At 35.9% G+C, this 18,002-nt stretch overlaps 1 protein-coding gene across 1 annotated transcript in view; it reads right to left on the bottom strand.

The window, feature by feature from the left end:
- Nucleotides 1-18,002, bottom strand: part of LOC100371483 (E3 ubiquitin-protein ligase HUWE1-like) — a 105,515-nt gene that overhangs the window by 60,616 nt on the left and 26,897 nt on the right. The window contains exons 20-38 of the mRNA XM_085496764.1: nucleotides 16,664-16,841; nucleotides 16,031-16,122; nucleotides 13,876-14,078; nucleotides 12,888-12,945; nucleotides 12,595-12,771; nucleotides 12,193-12,438; nucleotides 10,828-11,480; nucleotides 10,172-10,294; nucleotides 9,986-10,050; nucleotides 9,735-9,892; nucleotides 9,018-9,356; nucleotides 8,537-8,653; nucleotides 7,911-8,006; nucleotides 4,614-4,880; nucleotides 4,144-4,296; nucleotides 3,652-3,770; nucleotides 3,472-3,553; nucleotides 3,210-3,377; nucleotides 1,104-1,284 (exon numbers count right to left, since the gene is read on the bottom strand). Coding sequence (XP_085352890.1) covers nucleotides 1,104-1,284; nucleotides 3,210-3,377; nucleotides 3,472-3,553; nucleotides 3,652-3,770; nucleotides 4,144-4,296; nucleotides 4,614-4,880; nucleotides 7,911-8,006; nucleotides 8,537-8,653; nucleotides 9,018-9,356; nucleotides 9,735-9,892; nucleotides 9,986-10,050; nucleotides 10,172-10,294; nucleotides 10,828-11,480; nucleotides 12,193-12,438; nucleotides 12,595-12,771; nucleotides 12,888-12,945; nucleotides 13,876-14,078; nucleotides 16,031-16,122; nucleotides 16,664-16,841 — 3,475 coding nt within the window. The remainder of the gene's footprint in view (nucleotides 1-1,103; nucleotides 1,285-3,209; nucleotides 3,378-3,471; nucleotides 3,554-3,651; nucleotides 3,771-4,143; nucleotides 4,297-4,613; nucleotides 4,881-7,910; nucleotides 8,007-8,536; nucleotides 8,654-9,017; nucleotides 9,357-9,734; nucleotides 9,893-9,985; nucleotides 10,051-10,171; nucleotides 10,295-10,827; nucleotides 11,481-12,192; nucleotides 12,439-12,594; nucleotides 12,772-12,887; nucleotides 12,946-13,875; nucleotides 14,079-16,030; nucleotides 16,123-16,663; nucleotides 16,842-18,002) is intronic.

Here is an 18,002-nt window from a genome sequence, read left to right on the forward strand (position 1 = left end):
GGACTTGTGGTTTTTAACAAGAAGTCGAAAATATCACTTTTTACCAAAAATGACAAAAATATTCACCAAAAATAGAGAATTTGAGATTTTGACATGAAATGAACAAATCTGAAAAAGAACAATCTAAGGTACTGTGTCGACAACGGAGCTAAAAAACATCATGGTGGAAAGTGCTTTTCATCGAGAGTTGGTGTATGATCCAACACGTTCGTCAGTGGAGATAATGATAAAGATTTTGTTCCAACAGACACTAATATCTTTAACCTCGTACATTCGGGTGGTACGTAATTGATATTATAATAAAATGTGAATATTTTTGTGACCATTTCGAATTTTTTAATTTTATTTCTCCCCAAAGTCGTAATATCACCTCAATCTGTCACATGGTGAACTAAATTGTCATTTGCTCTCTTTTCCAAGGAGGTGCTTGGGTAAGTGCCCACCCCTAAAAAAATCGCGATTCTCTGAGTTAAGAACACTGGGCGCTAACATGGTCGAGTAAAAAAGATTTTCCATTTACTGCAAGTTCTTGCTTAATGCGTGAAGGATTGAATGTTTTAATTTTGAATGTGAATTTCCCTTTTTTAGTGGTTCAATGTTGAAATTCAAAATTGACCATCATCATTAATGTGTATAAGCACATTATGAAGCATGGAAATACCAAAAAATAGTTTTGCATTTGTTGGGTACCATGTGATGGTCTGACGCCGATATGATTTTTGTCCTGTTTTAAGTTTTGATTTCATGCATACAAGGCAGAATCTTTCAGGGAAAGATAAATAGTCTATTGGCTGGCAATACAGCTGTGTTGCAAATAATGTTGCTTCATGCAACTTGTAGATGGTTTTGAGGTTTAGAAGCAGAACTGCTTGTCACACATTTTCAAAATCATTGTAGTTTAACAGCAGACACTTGATGAAAATTAATGGTTGTTTACGATGAGCAAAATTGTTCCTTCATATGGTAACTGCATTGTAAAAATGCAGTCCAATAAATATGCATTTAACGAGTCAAGTTTAGGGTTGCTGATTCATACTCTTATGTTATTGCTGTTAACAACCACTTATTTGCAAAAAAACAACCGTTACAACACAAGGACTTACCTTGATTTTGTACAGAAGTTGACAAAAGGCTTTCATCAATCTCGGTCTTTCTCTTCTTTCCAGAATCTGCTGATTCTTCCACACTGTATTTAAGTTGACTGGCTGCTTCCTGTGGTTCTTTAACTTCTTTTTGTATCAAAGATAACATCACTGGTCTTCTGTTTCCAGTTTCTTCATTCACCTGAACAAATTTAAAATCAGACAAAATGAACATACACTTTTTTATAGAGTGAAATACATTTACACATCTTTATCTATCATTTTGCTAAGTAACACAAAAGAAAATATCATTCATATTATATAATCCAAGCATAAACTGTTTAATATTTTTGAAACTTAAAACAAGAAACAAGATACATGTTTATGCAAGGAGTAAGAAGTTTAAATTCGCATCCTGACTATATTATAGATCTAATACTAAGATGATCACAATGTCTCTGATCACTGTACAGACAACTCTGCATATGTCACAGTTACAAGACTGAATGCTTGTTAATTTTTCTGCAATTTACAACTACAAATACAGTGGCCCCTCGCTAAGTCGCGCCTCGGTAAGTCGCGATTCGGCTAAGTCGCGATTCGGCTAAGTCGCGGGTACTTGGATGGCTCCCAAAATTTCTATTGTGTTTTGACAGCAGTTTTGAAGTACAAAGACTAATGTTTCGTGGCATAGTGTTTTTAACTAACCGTTAAAGAGACAACTTAACACCCACTGTCCGTCAATTGCTGAGACGAAATGGGTGACGGCGGCCTTACTCAAGGTGTCAACAGGGGTGTCGAGTAGTAACCGTACATACTTCTTGGCCGGTCCCATTTGGTATACCTCTAAACAAACTCGCTACAATGAGTTGAATTCATAGAATTCTGATCTCCATTTCACAATTGAGCAGCATGTTAAAGCAAAAGCTATCCAGCCTGTTCGTACGCCATAAACTCATGACGATCGACCGTGTCAAGTAGAGGTGAAACCAAGTTATGGGTTGCAGGTGATCTAGCCGTGGTTGAGCCCACTATTCATGGGTGGGTAAAAAATGAAAAGTAAATTTGTTTTCAAAGTTGACCAAGAGGCGGGACTGAACAGAAAAACATGCGAAAGTGTCCGATAATGATGACACCGATAAAGCTGTTTACGTTTCTTCAAGAACGGTCTGGCAGAACTCCACTATCTGGTCCCATCACCCAATGCAAAGCACACAACTCAGATATGACGACTTTGAATTTGAGGCCAGTTCAGGGTGGTTCTTGCGATGGCAAAGAGGACACGCTATCGACACACGCAGTCTCAATCCAAGCTCGATCTGTGAACATGGACGCTGTCAGAACTTTTCCCGAAAAACTGAGAGAAATTATCTATGAAGGTGGTTATTTTGACGAACAAGTTTATAATTGCAATGAAACTGGTTTATTTTGGAAGCTGTTACCGTCGAAGTCGCAAGCAACAGCAAGCGACCCACATAATATCGGACACAAACAAAATAATCAACGCAATGTTTACAGCAAACATAATCATGATTTTATTCGAATACTGCCTGACACATATGATGATACATCAATTAGCTAAACCGAGGGTTTATATGCGCTTTTTATATGTTTTTCAATGCACGATCTCCCTCTTTCACGAGGTCCCTCGGTAAGTCGCGGCCCTCGATAAGTCGCGGTTTTTGCTTGGATCCCGACACCCGCGACTTAGCGAGGGGCCACTGTATCATAGTACTGATTGTATGGCACATTTGATTACTTGACCATTGTTCAGGAATTTCTTTAAAACAGATTTGTGGACAGAGAAGAAAAAGAAGACCCTTGTGGATAAACTATTGTCAATCACTGTTATGCAGTAAATAAACTATACTTTGTTATGTTTATAAGCAGACTTTGCGTATTGTGTATCATTTTAATAGACTGTCAGTTAGCACTGTAAATTTGAACAGCCACACCTCCATAATTCTGGTCACAGCAATTAGCAAAGGCCTTTAAAGCAATCACAATTTATATCATTCACACACTTTTCACAGGGCTTTCTGACAAAATTCAGAAATCAACGCCTTTTCCTCCATGACTGTCATGCATTGTTGAGCCCTATTATTTTAAATGTGTAAGGGGACTCACCTGTACCATGTGGTTGAACTGCACAGTATATCTTCGTCTCCCTGCAGAAAATCTAATGTTGGTTTCCCCAGCATAATAGGCATCATCTATGGTCTTATTATTACTGGCACTATAATGACACCATTTACCATTCCTATCATCAAACCACTTCCAAGTATGGGATGCAACCTAAAAAAACAAATAAATCAATAACTTGTTTTCCCATTGAGTTACTCAAGATTCAAAAACGCATGTACTACATTTAGCAAAACATACGACATACCTTTCTTTGCTCTTTTCTTCTTTTAGTTCCCACTGAGGTCTTTTCATAGAGATCAACAAGCAGCATCAACGGTGCTAGGTACCTGCAATATTACAGGAAAAAAAACATAAATTTTTGAACAGGGAAAATCTATTATAGCTAGAAACTCGTATTTTAAGCAAGTAGATGAAAAGAACATACTTGGGTGTGGTGGTATCTTTAGCAGCAGCAAGACAATGCTGTGTGCCATCAAGTAAGCGAACTAAGACATCAAGAACGCCTGACTTTTCAACTGCCTGAGCACACGGTATCTTCATTGCCTGCAAGATACAAGCATACTTTAAATCATATGAAACTAAACAGTTAGGTCATAAAAGGTAAATTACAGTGGGTGCCAAAATAGAATGAAATATAATACAATATCCCTTGGAAAATTATTTGCCATGTTTGTTTTGACTTCAAGTTTGGCACTTTCTATTCTAACTGCCAGGGTCCCTGGACACAACCATATGATCAGTTTATTTTGGCGCTTATTGTAACAAATATACAATGATGAGAAACACAGCAAAGATATGGCATATCAAACAAGCATAAATCCTATACAAAGTAGTTCTGTATTGTTACTAGGACCAGGGCAAGACCTACCTTCTATATAAACACACACCATTATATAGTCTCATAATCATGATTTACCTCAAATAACAAACTGAACAGATGTATCCTTGAAGCTAGCTTGATAGATTCTGGTACTGCAGTGAGTTGTTTAGCCCATTCTGACACTGTTCTAGTGTCGCTTACAGTCATCGGGGCAGCAGCTTCTACCAGTACCATAGCGCACTCAAACACCTGAAAATAGAAGAAAATAATGTATTCATATACCTTGTACCTGTGATAGAGAATTTCAACAAAAAATATCCAGAAAGAAACACTATTGGGGTTTTATACGCCTATTAATGATGTAAAGTAGGTGATCTCTACAACTGTCATGCAAGACAGGCATATATTTTGTTTTCTTATTTGCATATCGTCAGATGCTAAAGGTAGATGTGACATGGTGGAAATCATCAGTCACTCAGTAAAGCTTTGATAACTTGGTCTTACTACAAAATAAGATTCAGCATATATCCCTGACAATGCAACTTAAAAAGATCCATTCCATTTACCTGTTGAATAAGACACATAAGCATATCGTCTCTCCATTCATCACCATTCCTGATTTTAGACACCACCAACAAATCACATATTCTATATACAGTATCTGGCAATTCATCTAACAATTTCAGACATCCTGGTAACATCTTGCCAGTAAAGTTATCCAGCACAGATTTCTCAAGGGGATCTTCTTCTTTAATTTTATCTTTCTCCTCTAGTGATTTCCTTTTCTCCACCTTCTTCTTTTCCTCATCTTCTTTCTTTTTCTTTTCCTCCTCCTGGAAATGTTAGCAGGTGGTTACGAGAGCATCTTAGTTTATATCATTGTTTGACCTTGAAACTTATATTTTTCTTTAAGGTAGCAGGACTATTATTGACATACTTGTTTTCATCTTCTGATTGTGACTAAACGACTACAAATAGACCCAGGAAAGTATATATTTTTGGAATCGACAGACTTCAAGCTTTTCAAAGGTTTGTTTGCCATGCCTGTATCTGCATTCTACGGTGCGTTACTTAATCGAAAGTGAAAAAATACTTTTGTAAAAAAAAATAATTACGCATTTTATGCTGGTGATAAGAAGTTTTTTTTTTCACTTTTCCAAGTTGTTCAAAGTCTGGTAAATTGAATGTGTCTGGTCAGTTTTATTCAAGCAATGCGTTTTGAAAAGTAGTGTCCTGAATTTTAATTTCTGTTTAGTCGCATTGCCCCCAACTCAAACCACAACACATTGGTAAATAATCCATGAAATAGTTTGTCTGGACACATTCACGTTCCTCTCATTGTCATCTTAAAGCTGTGAAAATTTGGTGTTAATCCGACGACAATAAGTATTCGTTATTTTTTGTTAAAGACCGTGTATTTTGAAAAAAATAAACTCCTAGAAAACGTCCATGAAGTCACAGCATAGATTTTCAAGCTTGTTTATCGGCACAATCCATTTGTTTTCCCATCAAGGTCTGTTTTAACATGTGTAGGGGCATCCAAATGTGTAAGGCTATTGGAAACCAAAAAATAAAGGAATGGAATAGCTATAATTCGATAAAATGGGCAGATGAAAACACCAAAATCAATGATTTTTTTCAGTGGCTGTGTGACCTTGTGTCTGACACATTTATATGCAAATGACTAATCTGTGAAATAAACAGGGCAGAGACAAACCACTCAAATGTTTATAAACACTCATTGTGTGTCAGACAGCTACTGATAACACATCCTAACATTGCTTTGTCTTGAGTTAATCTTTGAAACTTATAGGCACACAGATTAAACCTGTGTTGTTGATTTTGGAAAACACTACTGAAGCTGCCTTGCTTCCCTTCAGAAAGTCTACATTTTAACCAACTTACATGACATTCTAAGTTACGTTGACTTTATCAGATGAAAGTTCGGGGTCCGGAAAAACCCCCCATAGGAAAAAAAACCCTAGGAAACAACCCTAGGAAAAAACCCCATAGTGAAAAACAATTGTTTTTTATCACCAATGCTTGCACATTGTCAGTATTTTGCTTGCACATTGTCAGTATTTACATGTAAAATAAACGGCAACACATATTTTCTGTTAATGGTCTAATGGGGGATATGGTAACCTTTGATCTTAGGTGTGATCAACAGGTGTTAATTTGTGTCAATCATATTTTTATCTGGCAAGACTCAAGCCGTCTATGAAGAACTCTTAACTGCTATAGTGGAAAAATGGGAAGAACTTGGATTTTCACCTGATCCATCAACCATCATTACAGACTTTGAACTATCAGCTATTAGAGCCACCACAAATATCTTAGAACCCCATGTCTCTCAACATGGATGTTTCTACCATCTCACGCAGAGCACCTGGAGAAAAATACAGGAACTTGGGCTGGTAAATTCATATAGAACTGATGACACTACTAGATTGTTCTGTGGCATGATTGACACACTGGCATTCCTACCAGTAGAAGACGTAACCCTGGGTGTGGAACACTTGAGGAATACTGTTCCAGATCATTCTAGAAGAGCTCCTGAACTACATTGATTCCAGCTATGTGTCAGGTCCCTTCAAGGAGAATTCAACCTCCGCCTGTATATCCTGGTGGCGGTTTTCCTCCTCTTAGATATCGCAGGATTCCTCCACTGTTTCCGCCATCATTGTGGAATGTTCATCAAGCAACACTCAACAACGAAGACAGAACCAACAACCCGAGTGAAAGCTGGAATAATGCATTGGCTATAACCATCCATCTGTGTGGGCTGCAGTTGATGCAATCAGAAAAGATGCAGCTCTTGTTTCAACTACTTTATACCAGATGTCCCGTGGAGTACCCCCAAGAAAACGCGTCAATAGGGCGACAAAACAGCTACAAGAAAAACTTCACAACTTATGCAAAGATTTTTCTGAAGGAAGAAAAGACATTCAACAATTTCTTGAAGCCGTGGGACATTGTGTCAGGTGGAAATAATGGTGTGGGTTTAATACAGTGTGTGGTAGTTAAATAATAATCTTGTAGTTGAATAATTTAATGTGTTTCACATTTTGTAAATATTTAATAAATAATGAAAAATGAAAAAAAATACTGTGTAATACTTTTGCCCTTTCCTGTCCATCAATCCACCAATCAATATCAAAGATTTAAAACTAAATGAACAAGACTTATCTTATGTAAAAATCAAAGGCATCTCTCAACAATATAGAATTAAACACTTAACAAAACACCAATGAATAGGCATTCAAGATCAAAGGTTGCCTGGAAACGTAAGTGATTGACACAAATTAACACTAGATGTTCACAACTAAGATCAAAGAATAACACAATGAGACAATAATATACTAGTAACATGTGTGACCATTTATGTCACTTCTGTGAATATAGTTATGAGAAACAAGTTAGTAAGTCTTCCGTATTCTGCAAAAGTATTTCCTAAACGTGTTTTTTTCACTATGGGGGTTTTTCCTAGGGTTTTTTTTCCTGAGGTTTTTTTTCCTACACTCGAAAGTTCATAGTGCATTTCATCAATTAATAAATAAATGTGAAAATTGTAATTTTCAACACAAATAATAGTCTCGCTAGCTTAATTGATTTTGTCATCTGATGTAAGACAGTTCTCAGTCATACAAATTGATAGCTTTTGAGAGAGAAAAAACATCTGCATGATAATAAAATGACCATTCTCCTAGTTTTCTTGCAATGAAAACATGCATACTAATTAGCTATACATCAGACATCATGTGACAGATACCAATGGTCAAACATACTGCACAATGTCTGTAGTAGGCCATTGATATAGATGTGAAATTGTTGGCATCACAAATGACTTATAGTTCACTTACATCTTCTGTTGACATGAGTACATTTTCTCCTAAAGACATTGCAATTGCCCTCAACATTTGATCCTCTTCAGATAAACCAATCTCTGAACCAAGGTCCTATTTTGTTCAAAAGTAAAATGTGTTAAACTTTTCAAAATATGCAATACCACTTACAACTTGCTGTATTGGTCCAATGGAAGAACAAAGCATTGTTTGTCTTCTAAAACCTCAATTTCAAGTCCTGTAACTTACAACTCTTCTTAAAACCCATCTTGTGCCTTTCGACTAATCAGAATGTTTCATATACAGGAAATGTCTGACTTGTTTTCTCATATCAAATCTCTTTGTTCTCATAAATTGTTTCAAGTAATTTATACGTATTTGTTCTCATAATTTGTTCTAGGACTTTTATATAGCTCATATGACATCAAAGATGATGAAACACTGACCAAGTTTTACTGTGCTAGGAAAAAAAATAACAATGATTGGGTTCGTACACGAAGCTCACACAACAGGCAATGTGACAGACATTTATATCTCGGGTCAGACTTTATATCCAGGAAGAATACTTAATACGAATGAACTTGTTGTTATACACAAAATATAGGATTTGAATTTCACAGTAGCAGCTATTCACATTAACCTACCGGTGCACCTGGTAATGGTGGTGGGTGTACAAGAATCCATTCCGTAGCTTGCTCTATAGAAGAAGTATGTCGAAGTGCTTCTAGGGCATGCTCTCTTGAAAATCCCATGTCCATTAACTGAAAGTATCAAAAATAGACCGTACTGTCAACTAAAAACACAAGTTTAGGTAGAGCTTATAGACACTAAGAAAGTCTCACAGATCACCAAGATTCCTGACAATAACGTATAGATTATTTGTCAAGAATCAAAAAAACAAAAATTCTATTTGGTGTATACTGAATCATTAAAATATTACTTATTTTGATCACAGAAAAAAACTTAGAGCAAATACACTCAGCTGTTTTATGCTAATAAGATAATAGTAAAATTCGAAATACTAGTACTTAAAAAAATTCTGCCTATGTTGACACACGCACATACATTGGTAAAACGATTACATAGTGACTGCACTTTAGTGAATAGTTTATGAGTACACCTTACCTGCTGTAAATATTGTGGGTTGGGCTCAGGTTCCAAGGTACGACCAAGTATACCTATAGCAGCAGCAACTGCACTACTTGGACCACTTCTAGCAGCAGCAGTAGCACTAGTAGCCATAGTGGAAGCTGAGCTAGTTTCACTAACACCTGTCGATGCACTAGCACTGGCACTTTTTTCTTTCTCTTTCTCCTTCTCTCTCTCTTTTTCAAGTCTCCATCGTATGACTGATTCTCCACGTAGAATATGGCAGAGTATGGCCAGCATGCTCTCAGACATTCTCCCTCCATACACTTTGAGGGGCTTCCTATCCCATAGGTTCATTACTGCATGGAAAGCAGCCTGCAAAAAAAAAAACACAGTAACAGTTAAATTCAACAAAGACATGTGCAGTCAACTTCACCAATGGGCAACTCAGCCAAGTGCCACCAGGCTGGGTGCTAATTAATTTTTACAGTGAGAACATTGAGATTGCTCTGAATGTTGTAAGATCACAAAATATTGAGGATTATCAGCAGACTTTTGTCTATAGTCTAGAAGTAATTACATTATACCTGTAAACTATTGGTAAAGTCTCTCGGTAATCGACAATATTTAGAAACACAGTAGATTAAATCAGTTAATTTTCATTGTAAACTTGCAACAGAAAAAATGGTAGACATGTAATAAGAATTTGTTTAGCAAAGTACTGCTAAGACTCGTAGAGAATACTGTATTCACCTTGTGTGTATGTATGAGAAACTGCACAGGGCTGAATGGCACAAATCCTGGTTGACTGGCCTTAACAGGTAATGTGTGTGGTGATTCTAGTATCGTCTTGGTGTTCACCATCTTCTCAACCAACATTAACCAGGCATCAAGAAATTCACCAGTTCCATCTAGACAAAGAAAGATATACATTTAAACATTCATGCACCCAAGACATGTGCAGTCATGTTAAATCCACAACACAACATGAAGAAATTACCTACCTGGTATATCAGAACCATCTTTGTTTGGTGCATTTCCACCATGAAATAACGCCCAGTTGAATGTTCTGCAATAGAAATGCAGTGTAAGTAACTAATAGATACGTTAGAATTCATAGTAAAAATAACGAATATATTAGTGTTGTCATTAGTGATATAAGTGATCTGAAAGAAGAAGACAATACTCACTCAAAGAGTGCTGTATGACCACCAGATGACATAAACTTCTGTAGCATCAGATGATAGGGATATTTCTTTTCATCAAATAACATAGGTGATGTGAAACCAACAGAACAAATAAAGAATGTCAACCTGCAATGCAAAAATCATAAACAATTTGAGCACTGCATTAACTCTTATCAATGAGCTAAGATATTACTACTGCTTTGAAATTTATCCATCCTTTAATTTTCTTTTATTAACCCTAATTTTTGGAGCCAACAGACAAAATTTGATTAAATTTTCAGTTTTTACTCAAAAAATCAACTATTTTTGTCCCAATCTTATGACGGAAAGTGCCGACTATAAACAGGACTATTTTGTGAATTTAAAACAAAAGGAGGGAACTGGTGGTGAAAAGGTTAATGCCTCCCTTTTCTGAAATTTCACATCCATGATGGTGAATTTGCAACGTTCCAAATGGTCACAGCCATAATGATGTTAATTAACAACTTGAGACATTTTTAGGTAGATTTCCATGGTCAAGATACTGTTGCAGAGAAGCCTCAAAAATACAGTTTTCAATATTTTGAAACATGGCTTGGCTGAAGGGCAATTACAGCAAAAGCTAATACAAAGAGTATGTAGAACTGAAAATGCAGGACTTGGAATTCCTGAACCCATACCTGAACCTGGGAGTAGGTGACCATTCTGGTGGAGTCCATGAAAGACCACTCTCTAACAGTCCACAAAGAGAAGTCGCTGTTAGCCTAGCTGGTTCAGGAGGTAAGGAGGGAACAGTAGGTAAATGATGACTTCTCCTTTGCCTTACAGGCGATCCTACACACAACTTGACAAGGAGTCCAAAAAGTTCCGCTAAGGCTCTGCCAAGCCTGGAAGAAGCTGAAAGCAGTGGTTTGATTTGCTTAACTTGGTGCGTAAGTTGCGGTGACATTTTCGTTTTGCTTTTGGCATCTTGAGTGGTATCACCTTTCACATCATCAATATCCATGGGTGCAATTCCATCAGAAGTAATGTCCATCGGTGAAGTAGCAGATTCATTAGTCCTTAAATTATTGCTTGTAGACGGTTCATTTTTATCTTCAACTTTAGCTTTCACAGACTTTGCTACAACATCTGGTTGAAAGTCCTTTGGCAGAAGCTTTTCCATATCAGCTTTTCCAAATTCACAAGTGTCAGGTAATGAATCAGGAGTGCAAAGAGCCAGCAATATTGTACTTTCCCAGACTAGGGAGGAATATAGCCTACTGAGCCCCTCAAGTACTTTTTGTCCAAGATCAGATCCCCAGTGGTTGATAGAGATTGACCGTATATCACTCTGAAAACAAAACAAATTCAATAACAATTCAATACACACAGTGGGATAAAATTTAACTCGTATCTCTCAATTGCACATAATTCCTCCAGTAACTATCATGTAATGTCAAGCAATAAATGCAAGAAAAAATTTATCTTTGTGCACAATCTGAACCTACAAATGTACCAACACAAGGGTATCTTCCCAATAGGGATACTATACAAAGCAATAAGGACATAACAAAATCAAAGCACCAATAAAATAGCATAACACTTCAGGCACTACTGCCATCATAGTATGTAATTTGTAAACAGTAAATAACATATAATGTGATAGCCAATGTTCATCACAATACATTAAGCTATTCAATGTTTCATTAATATTGCACTGCTTTTTATCACAAATACTGATGACAACAATATCTGAGGGACCAAGCTGTGCTTACTTTGAGAATATTATAAAATGAGAATGATGTCTAACACTGAGTGAAATACCACAAATAATAACAAATCACATTTTAGCAAGCATGTCCAAACTTTCAAAAAGCAGCCAGTTTCAAAACATTTTTTTCTTTATTTACCAATAACATGGATTCAAAAATGATCAAGATTTGCTGCAATCAAACATTCTTGATTTGTGAAGAAGAATATAATAATTTCATTCATTAATACTCTTGAAAACTAACTATCAGACTAAAAGCTTCAGGATTAATATAAAGAAGAATGTCACTCACAGATCCAACCCGACATACATGAACAAACATCATAATATATGCATGTGCCGAAGACATGGCATGCAACAAGGGTGTTGCTGATGAAGACAGTGACGCTTCAGCCATATTTGGGCAGCTGGCTAATTCTCTGAGAAGAACAGAGCCACCTGGTGCTTCTAATGGTTGGTGTAGAGGTTCCAATGACTGCAACACTTCATTCAGATGAAGCAGACCTTGCTTTAATACTTGGGGTTCATGGGCTAAAGTCTGTAGAAAAAAGTACAGAAAACATGGATTCAGTTCAACAATTAGAATTCACATAAGCAAAATTGGTAGTAAATACAAAACCTCAGTGTTGATAGGTAAATCTGTAATACAATGAGCACTGTCCACTGAACAGCAGACTTGCCACAGTAAACTTACCAAAACAGACTTGCTGACACTAGCTACAGCTTGACAAGCAGGAGTTGACGGAAAATCAATAGGTAGATTTGGCAGGCCTAGGATGCCCATGAGAGGTATAAGACCATTCTGAGTAACAAACTCTCTGCAGTGATCATCAGTTGTATTATTGCTTAGGATAGATTCAACAAACTTCATCTAAAGAAAAAAAAATATTTAGGTACATCAAACAAGAAGATAAACAACCGTGCATTTTCAGAAACACTGAATCACACATAAAGGCAAATATAGACAACAAAACATGTTTCACTTACCACATTGAGAACATAATCCAATAAAGGTATAGGGGTCCTGGTTTCTGATCCTGGAGGTCTAGGGAAGAAAAAACATATCAAAAGTATCAATAATTGTCTATGCTTGTCAACATGTACAGTCAAAAATTGGACTGTTTGGTGAATTGGAAAATAAAAGGCCTTCTACAAACAAACAGTTTTTTGAAATACTGCAGTCACAGCAATATAGTACAGAGAATTTCTTTTTTTTGCTCATGCAAGAAATACAAACCTGATTATATGCCTACATATGCAGACGACACATTTAAGGAAGCACCAAAACATTTAGTACAAGTGCACCCGCTTCTAGCTATAAGGTACATGCATGTACTTTTCCATTACAAATGCAATTTGTAAACAGTGATTGGCAAGTACAGTGACAGTCAATGTTGATAACAATATGTTGTGCCATTCAATGTTTTATTAATATTGCACTGCTTTTTATCACAAATACTGATGACAACAATATCTGAGGGACCAAGCTGTGCTTACTTTGAGAATATTATCAAATCTTGAAGGTGATTTAAAGATAGAACACAAACAATTGATCATGTATCAGACACATCTGCGATTTTGTGGTGCAATTAAAAAAGAAAATATTCAACATCACTCATTATGCATTGTGCTTGATATGAATCTGAAAACATGCACACCCAAATTCAAACATGTGCTGGATGATGAATGGGCCAATTTGAAATCACATACAATTTTTCAGAGTACACAGAAAGTATCAACTGTTTTTTTTTTTTCAGAGTTAATTTACTGATCACACATTCATTTCATTCTTGTTACTCAGTAAAAAAAAATCACATCAAATATATTTCAAAAGAGGCCCTGAAGACCAAGTCTCCTCCATAAAAAAGAAAGTCATTGAATATGTGATATTCTGTTACAGGACCTACTTGTAAACATTTAAGAAAGAATGCAAATTGTGAATCTGGAAAACTATTTTTAATTCCCTGTAACTTACTGTGCTTCCATGTCAGTCTTTGGTGCACTAGTTTGACTAGTTGTACTAGAAACATCATCTTCGTCCTCTTCATCTTCACTAGATACTTCATTCTCTGCATTATTCACTCTTAGAACAGCAGTGGTGACTGTCTCAGACTTCCCTGAACTCCGACTACAGATGAATTTCATATCTCTGCCCATTGCACATACTTCCTCCAACAACTATAACATAAACAGGTCATTGTCAATGACAAGTTCTTAACTAATATTTAGTGACTGTAAACATTAGTGCCAATAAATTCTTTCTACAACCACAATACAAATGGATCCTTCCTTTATTCTGTCCATGATGCATTTCTAGCACAAAAATAGCGATCAGCAATCGTGAATCAGATCAGTCCATTCATGTTAGCAAAAACAGCACTTGGTATAAAAACAAAATGGCCATGAGTCAGATAATTTTCATGAGACAGACGAACGTACAGAGGTGAAATTACTGGATTCGGCCATCCTAAACCGCGCAGCAAGTTTCGCAAAGAAGTACTTCAAGTTCAATTGCGTCCCAAAATTATGTCGCTAATCACTCAGTTGTCGCAGCGTGTGTTGTGTCATGTCCATGATGCACCCCGTTTCGACTTTGACTTGCTTTTCCTTCTTAGTGCATGTTCTTGTTCACGTAAAATGCGACCTCTCACCAATGTATTAAAACACTTTGAATTTATACTTCGCATGATTATATTTGGTCAACGCGAAACATTATTTTTTCTAGACCATTTCTGTCAACGCAGGGTTATTTTTTTAGACAAGATGGGCCTCGTAATATCTGCCAAAAGATCGCCCGGGCGATCTTTTGGTCCACATTTTTCAAAAAAAAAATTGAATCCTCCATAAGATCGCCCAGGGCGGGGTATCAGCTGAATCCAGTATATGTCTGTTTTCGGAGTACGTCCAAACAGGGAACAAAATCATGACACGACACGGTCCTGAATATTTTAATTGTAAGATTACATGTATATATAGAAAAGCATCCGCACATGTGTTCCATGTATATTTACTTTAAGTGAATAAAATCAGAAAAGGAAAATAGCAAACAAGGCTCTAGAAAATCTTCCAGGCATCATGTATAATCCTGAATCACATGCCTGAATCACAGATCAGAATGCAGCATTTTTTACAACTTAAATCTGTCATCTTGTATCAAATTGTGATAGTAGTTGGCCACATAATGACATTCATCATAGTCACATGACCAAAACATGTGGGTTTAGATGTATGGTTACCATCATGTAACATTTGTAAACAGTGAATGGCATGTACAGTGACAGTCAATATGTATCACAATATGTTCAGCCATTCAATGTTTCATTAATATTGCACTGCTTTTTATCACAAATATTGATGACAACAATATCTGAGGGACCAAGCTGTGCTTGTTCTGCTTACACCAAGATGCATTTCACACAATTTGGGGCATTTTACCACATTATTTGGCAAACAGTTTTCACAATGAACATAAATGAAGTTCTATAGCATTTTTTTCATCTCGGTATTTCAAGGTGCTGTCCTGAGTACATGACTACGATGAGATACAGTTTGTTGTTTGGATCTTGTATGACGAATTTTTATCAAACTAACTTATCAAGCTGCCTCTCAGTTGAGAAAGCTCCGCTGTTAGCAATCCGCATTTCAATTAGAGATTGAAGATATCATCAAAAAATGAACAAATCTGAGAGAGGTCAATCTGAGGTACCTATATGTATAATATCAAAGCAATCAGACTTGCATTTTCAACAAGAAGTCGAAAATATTACTTTTTACCAAAAATAACCAAAATATTCATCAAAATAAGAGAATTAAAGATATCATCACAAAATGAACAAGGAATATATATCCTAAGTATTAAAGCACTCAGAGTTGTAGTTTTCAAGAATAAGTTGAAAAAGTAAAAAAGAGAAGCGATCAACAAGGGACAATCACTCATATAAGAAGTTTTGCTTGACAACGTTGACAATGGAGCTAATAAATAGGAAAAATATACTGAATCAATTTGGGTCAAATCAACCTGCTGGACTAACAGATTTGGGACGAATAGACTGACCAACTATAGTCTCTGGTACATGTCTAGCAAACAAAGTTTTTTGGTGTATGTAACAATATGACAATGTTATACATACTTTGATTATAGCTTTAGTGGCATCAGTTCTGAGGGATGGTTGGTGTCTCATTAACTCATCCATGGCACTTCCCAAATTTGATGCTGTATCACCTGTGTGTGCAATGAATGAGTTATTTATAGTTGGGAAAAAAACGGCATACTACTAATGTGATGAATTTGAACCAGTTAAACAATGTATCCCCCAAAATTATCATTTTTTTAATACAAGTTTGAATGTAAATACTGAATACTTTATTTTTGCTTGGAATTTATTTTCACTATTTTCGCTGAAGGGATGATTCCGTGAAAATAAAATCCAGCGAATATACTTTTTTTCTTATATTTCAAATTAAACTCATCAAAAACCAACAATTTTGCAAATAATGTGGTGGCACGGCTTTAATTTTGTTCATAACTTTTTATTGGTATTAAGATTATTCAATACCACAACAATAAGCTATATGTTCAACATTTAATTGACAACACACAGATCGAACTGCGGCAGGGAATAGAACGGCAAATGAAAACATTCAACAGAAATAAATGAACAATATGCAACATTAGAATTAAAACAAAACTAATGAAGCCTACATGCGAGATGACGAGACACAAAATCATTTTTTTAGGGCTTAATTTGAGTTCTAGTACTCACCAGCAGGTTCAGAACTTCTTCTTCTTCTCATGGCAGGTAAATAGTCAGGTGACAACAGCACTTTGAACAATTTTTCAAATGGTTTGCATTTGACAAATGCTTGCAGGCCTCTTGCATTTAAACATAAAGCACTGAACACATTTGGGAGAGAGCCTAATACTTCTTTTGTGGCAGGAACCTGTGAAATATATCAAGATACCAATGTTTTATTGAGCAGTCAACACTGCATAAGTGATCAGGAACATTATATTGTAATGAACAGTACCTTTCAATATCAGTGTTCTCTCTTATAGTAGGTTCAGACGCAATTGAAAATTAAGTGGGCCGATATTATTTATACAGAAGCATGCCATGCATGGCACAGTCCCAGTTAGTTATCACATTTTAGATATATTGTTTTGTTTATAATAATATAGCTGGAATATAACCATGTCAGGAATATGATTATGATTGTTTAACATTAAAATGATTGACATTTGTATCTGATCGTCAAACGAGTACTTGTCCACATTGAGAGATATTGCTCTGAAACAGCCTTAATTAAAACAAAATCAGCCATTTTGAATACATGTATATATCTATAACATGATGTATAATGAATATATAAAATTTGAACATAATCAGTCAAGTATGTCAGAGATATGGCTCTAGAAGACCATTCATTAAAACAAAATGGCCGCCAGTCAGCCATTTTGAATCCCATCTGAAAAATAAAATGACATGCATCAGGAACTCGTAATGTCTAATGTATGTTATAAGTTTGAACAAAATCCATCCAAAAATGCCAGAAATGCTTGATGCTTGATATTTGATGATTTTTTGGCACAAAAATGACCACCATTTGGCCACTATGAATAGGATCGTCAAACCAATATATCTGTTTATCAATGACATGATGTATAATGAATATTTAAAAGTTGAACAAAATCAGCCAAAGCAAGTCAGAGATATGGCTCTAGAAGCTCATTCATTAAAACAAAATGGCCGCCAGTCAGTCATTTTGAATCTTATCTGAAAAACAAAATGATTTGCATCAAGGTCCCATAATGTCCAATGTATATACCAAGTTTGAACAAAATCCATCTGTAAACAGCCGATAAATGCTTAATTTTGATGACTTTTCAGTACAAAAATGGCTGCCATTTGGCCATCTTGAATCAGAATGTGAAACAAATTGATGTGCGCATATATATATAATTATGTCATGTATGATGTACATGTATGTGTGAAGTTTGATTTTTTTTTTTGCACTAGTTTCATCAAGTCAAAACATTTTCTTTATTACAATTTGCTGAAACAGTCTTGTATTGTTAATGATGTAAATTCTAATACTGTTAAA

The sequence above is a fragment of the Saccoglossus kowalevskii genome, chromosome 3 (genome assembly GCF_978046115.1).
Source record: "Saccoglossus kowalevskii chromosome 3, keSacKowa6.1, whole genome shotgun sequence".
Taxonomy (NCBI): domain Eukaryota; kingdom Metazoa; phylum Hemichordata; class Enteropneusta; family Harrimaniidae; genus Saccoglossus; species Saccoglossus kowalevskii.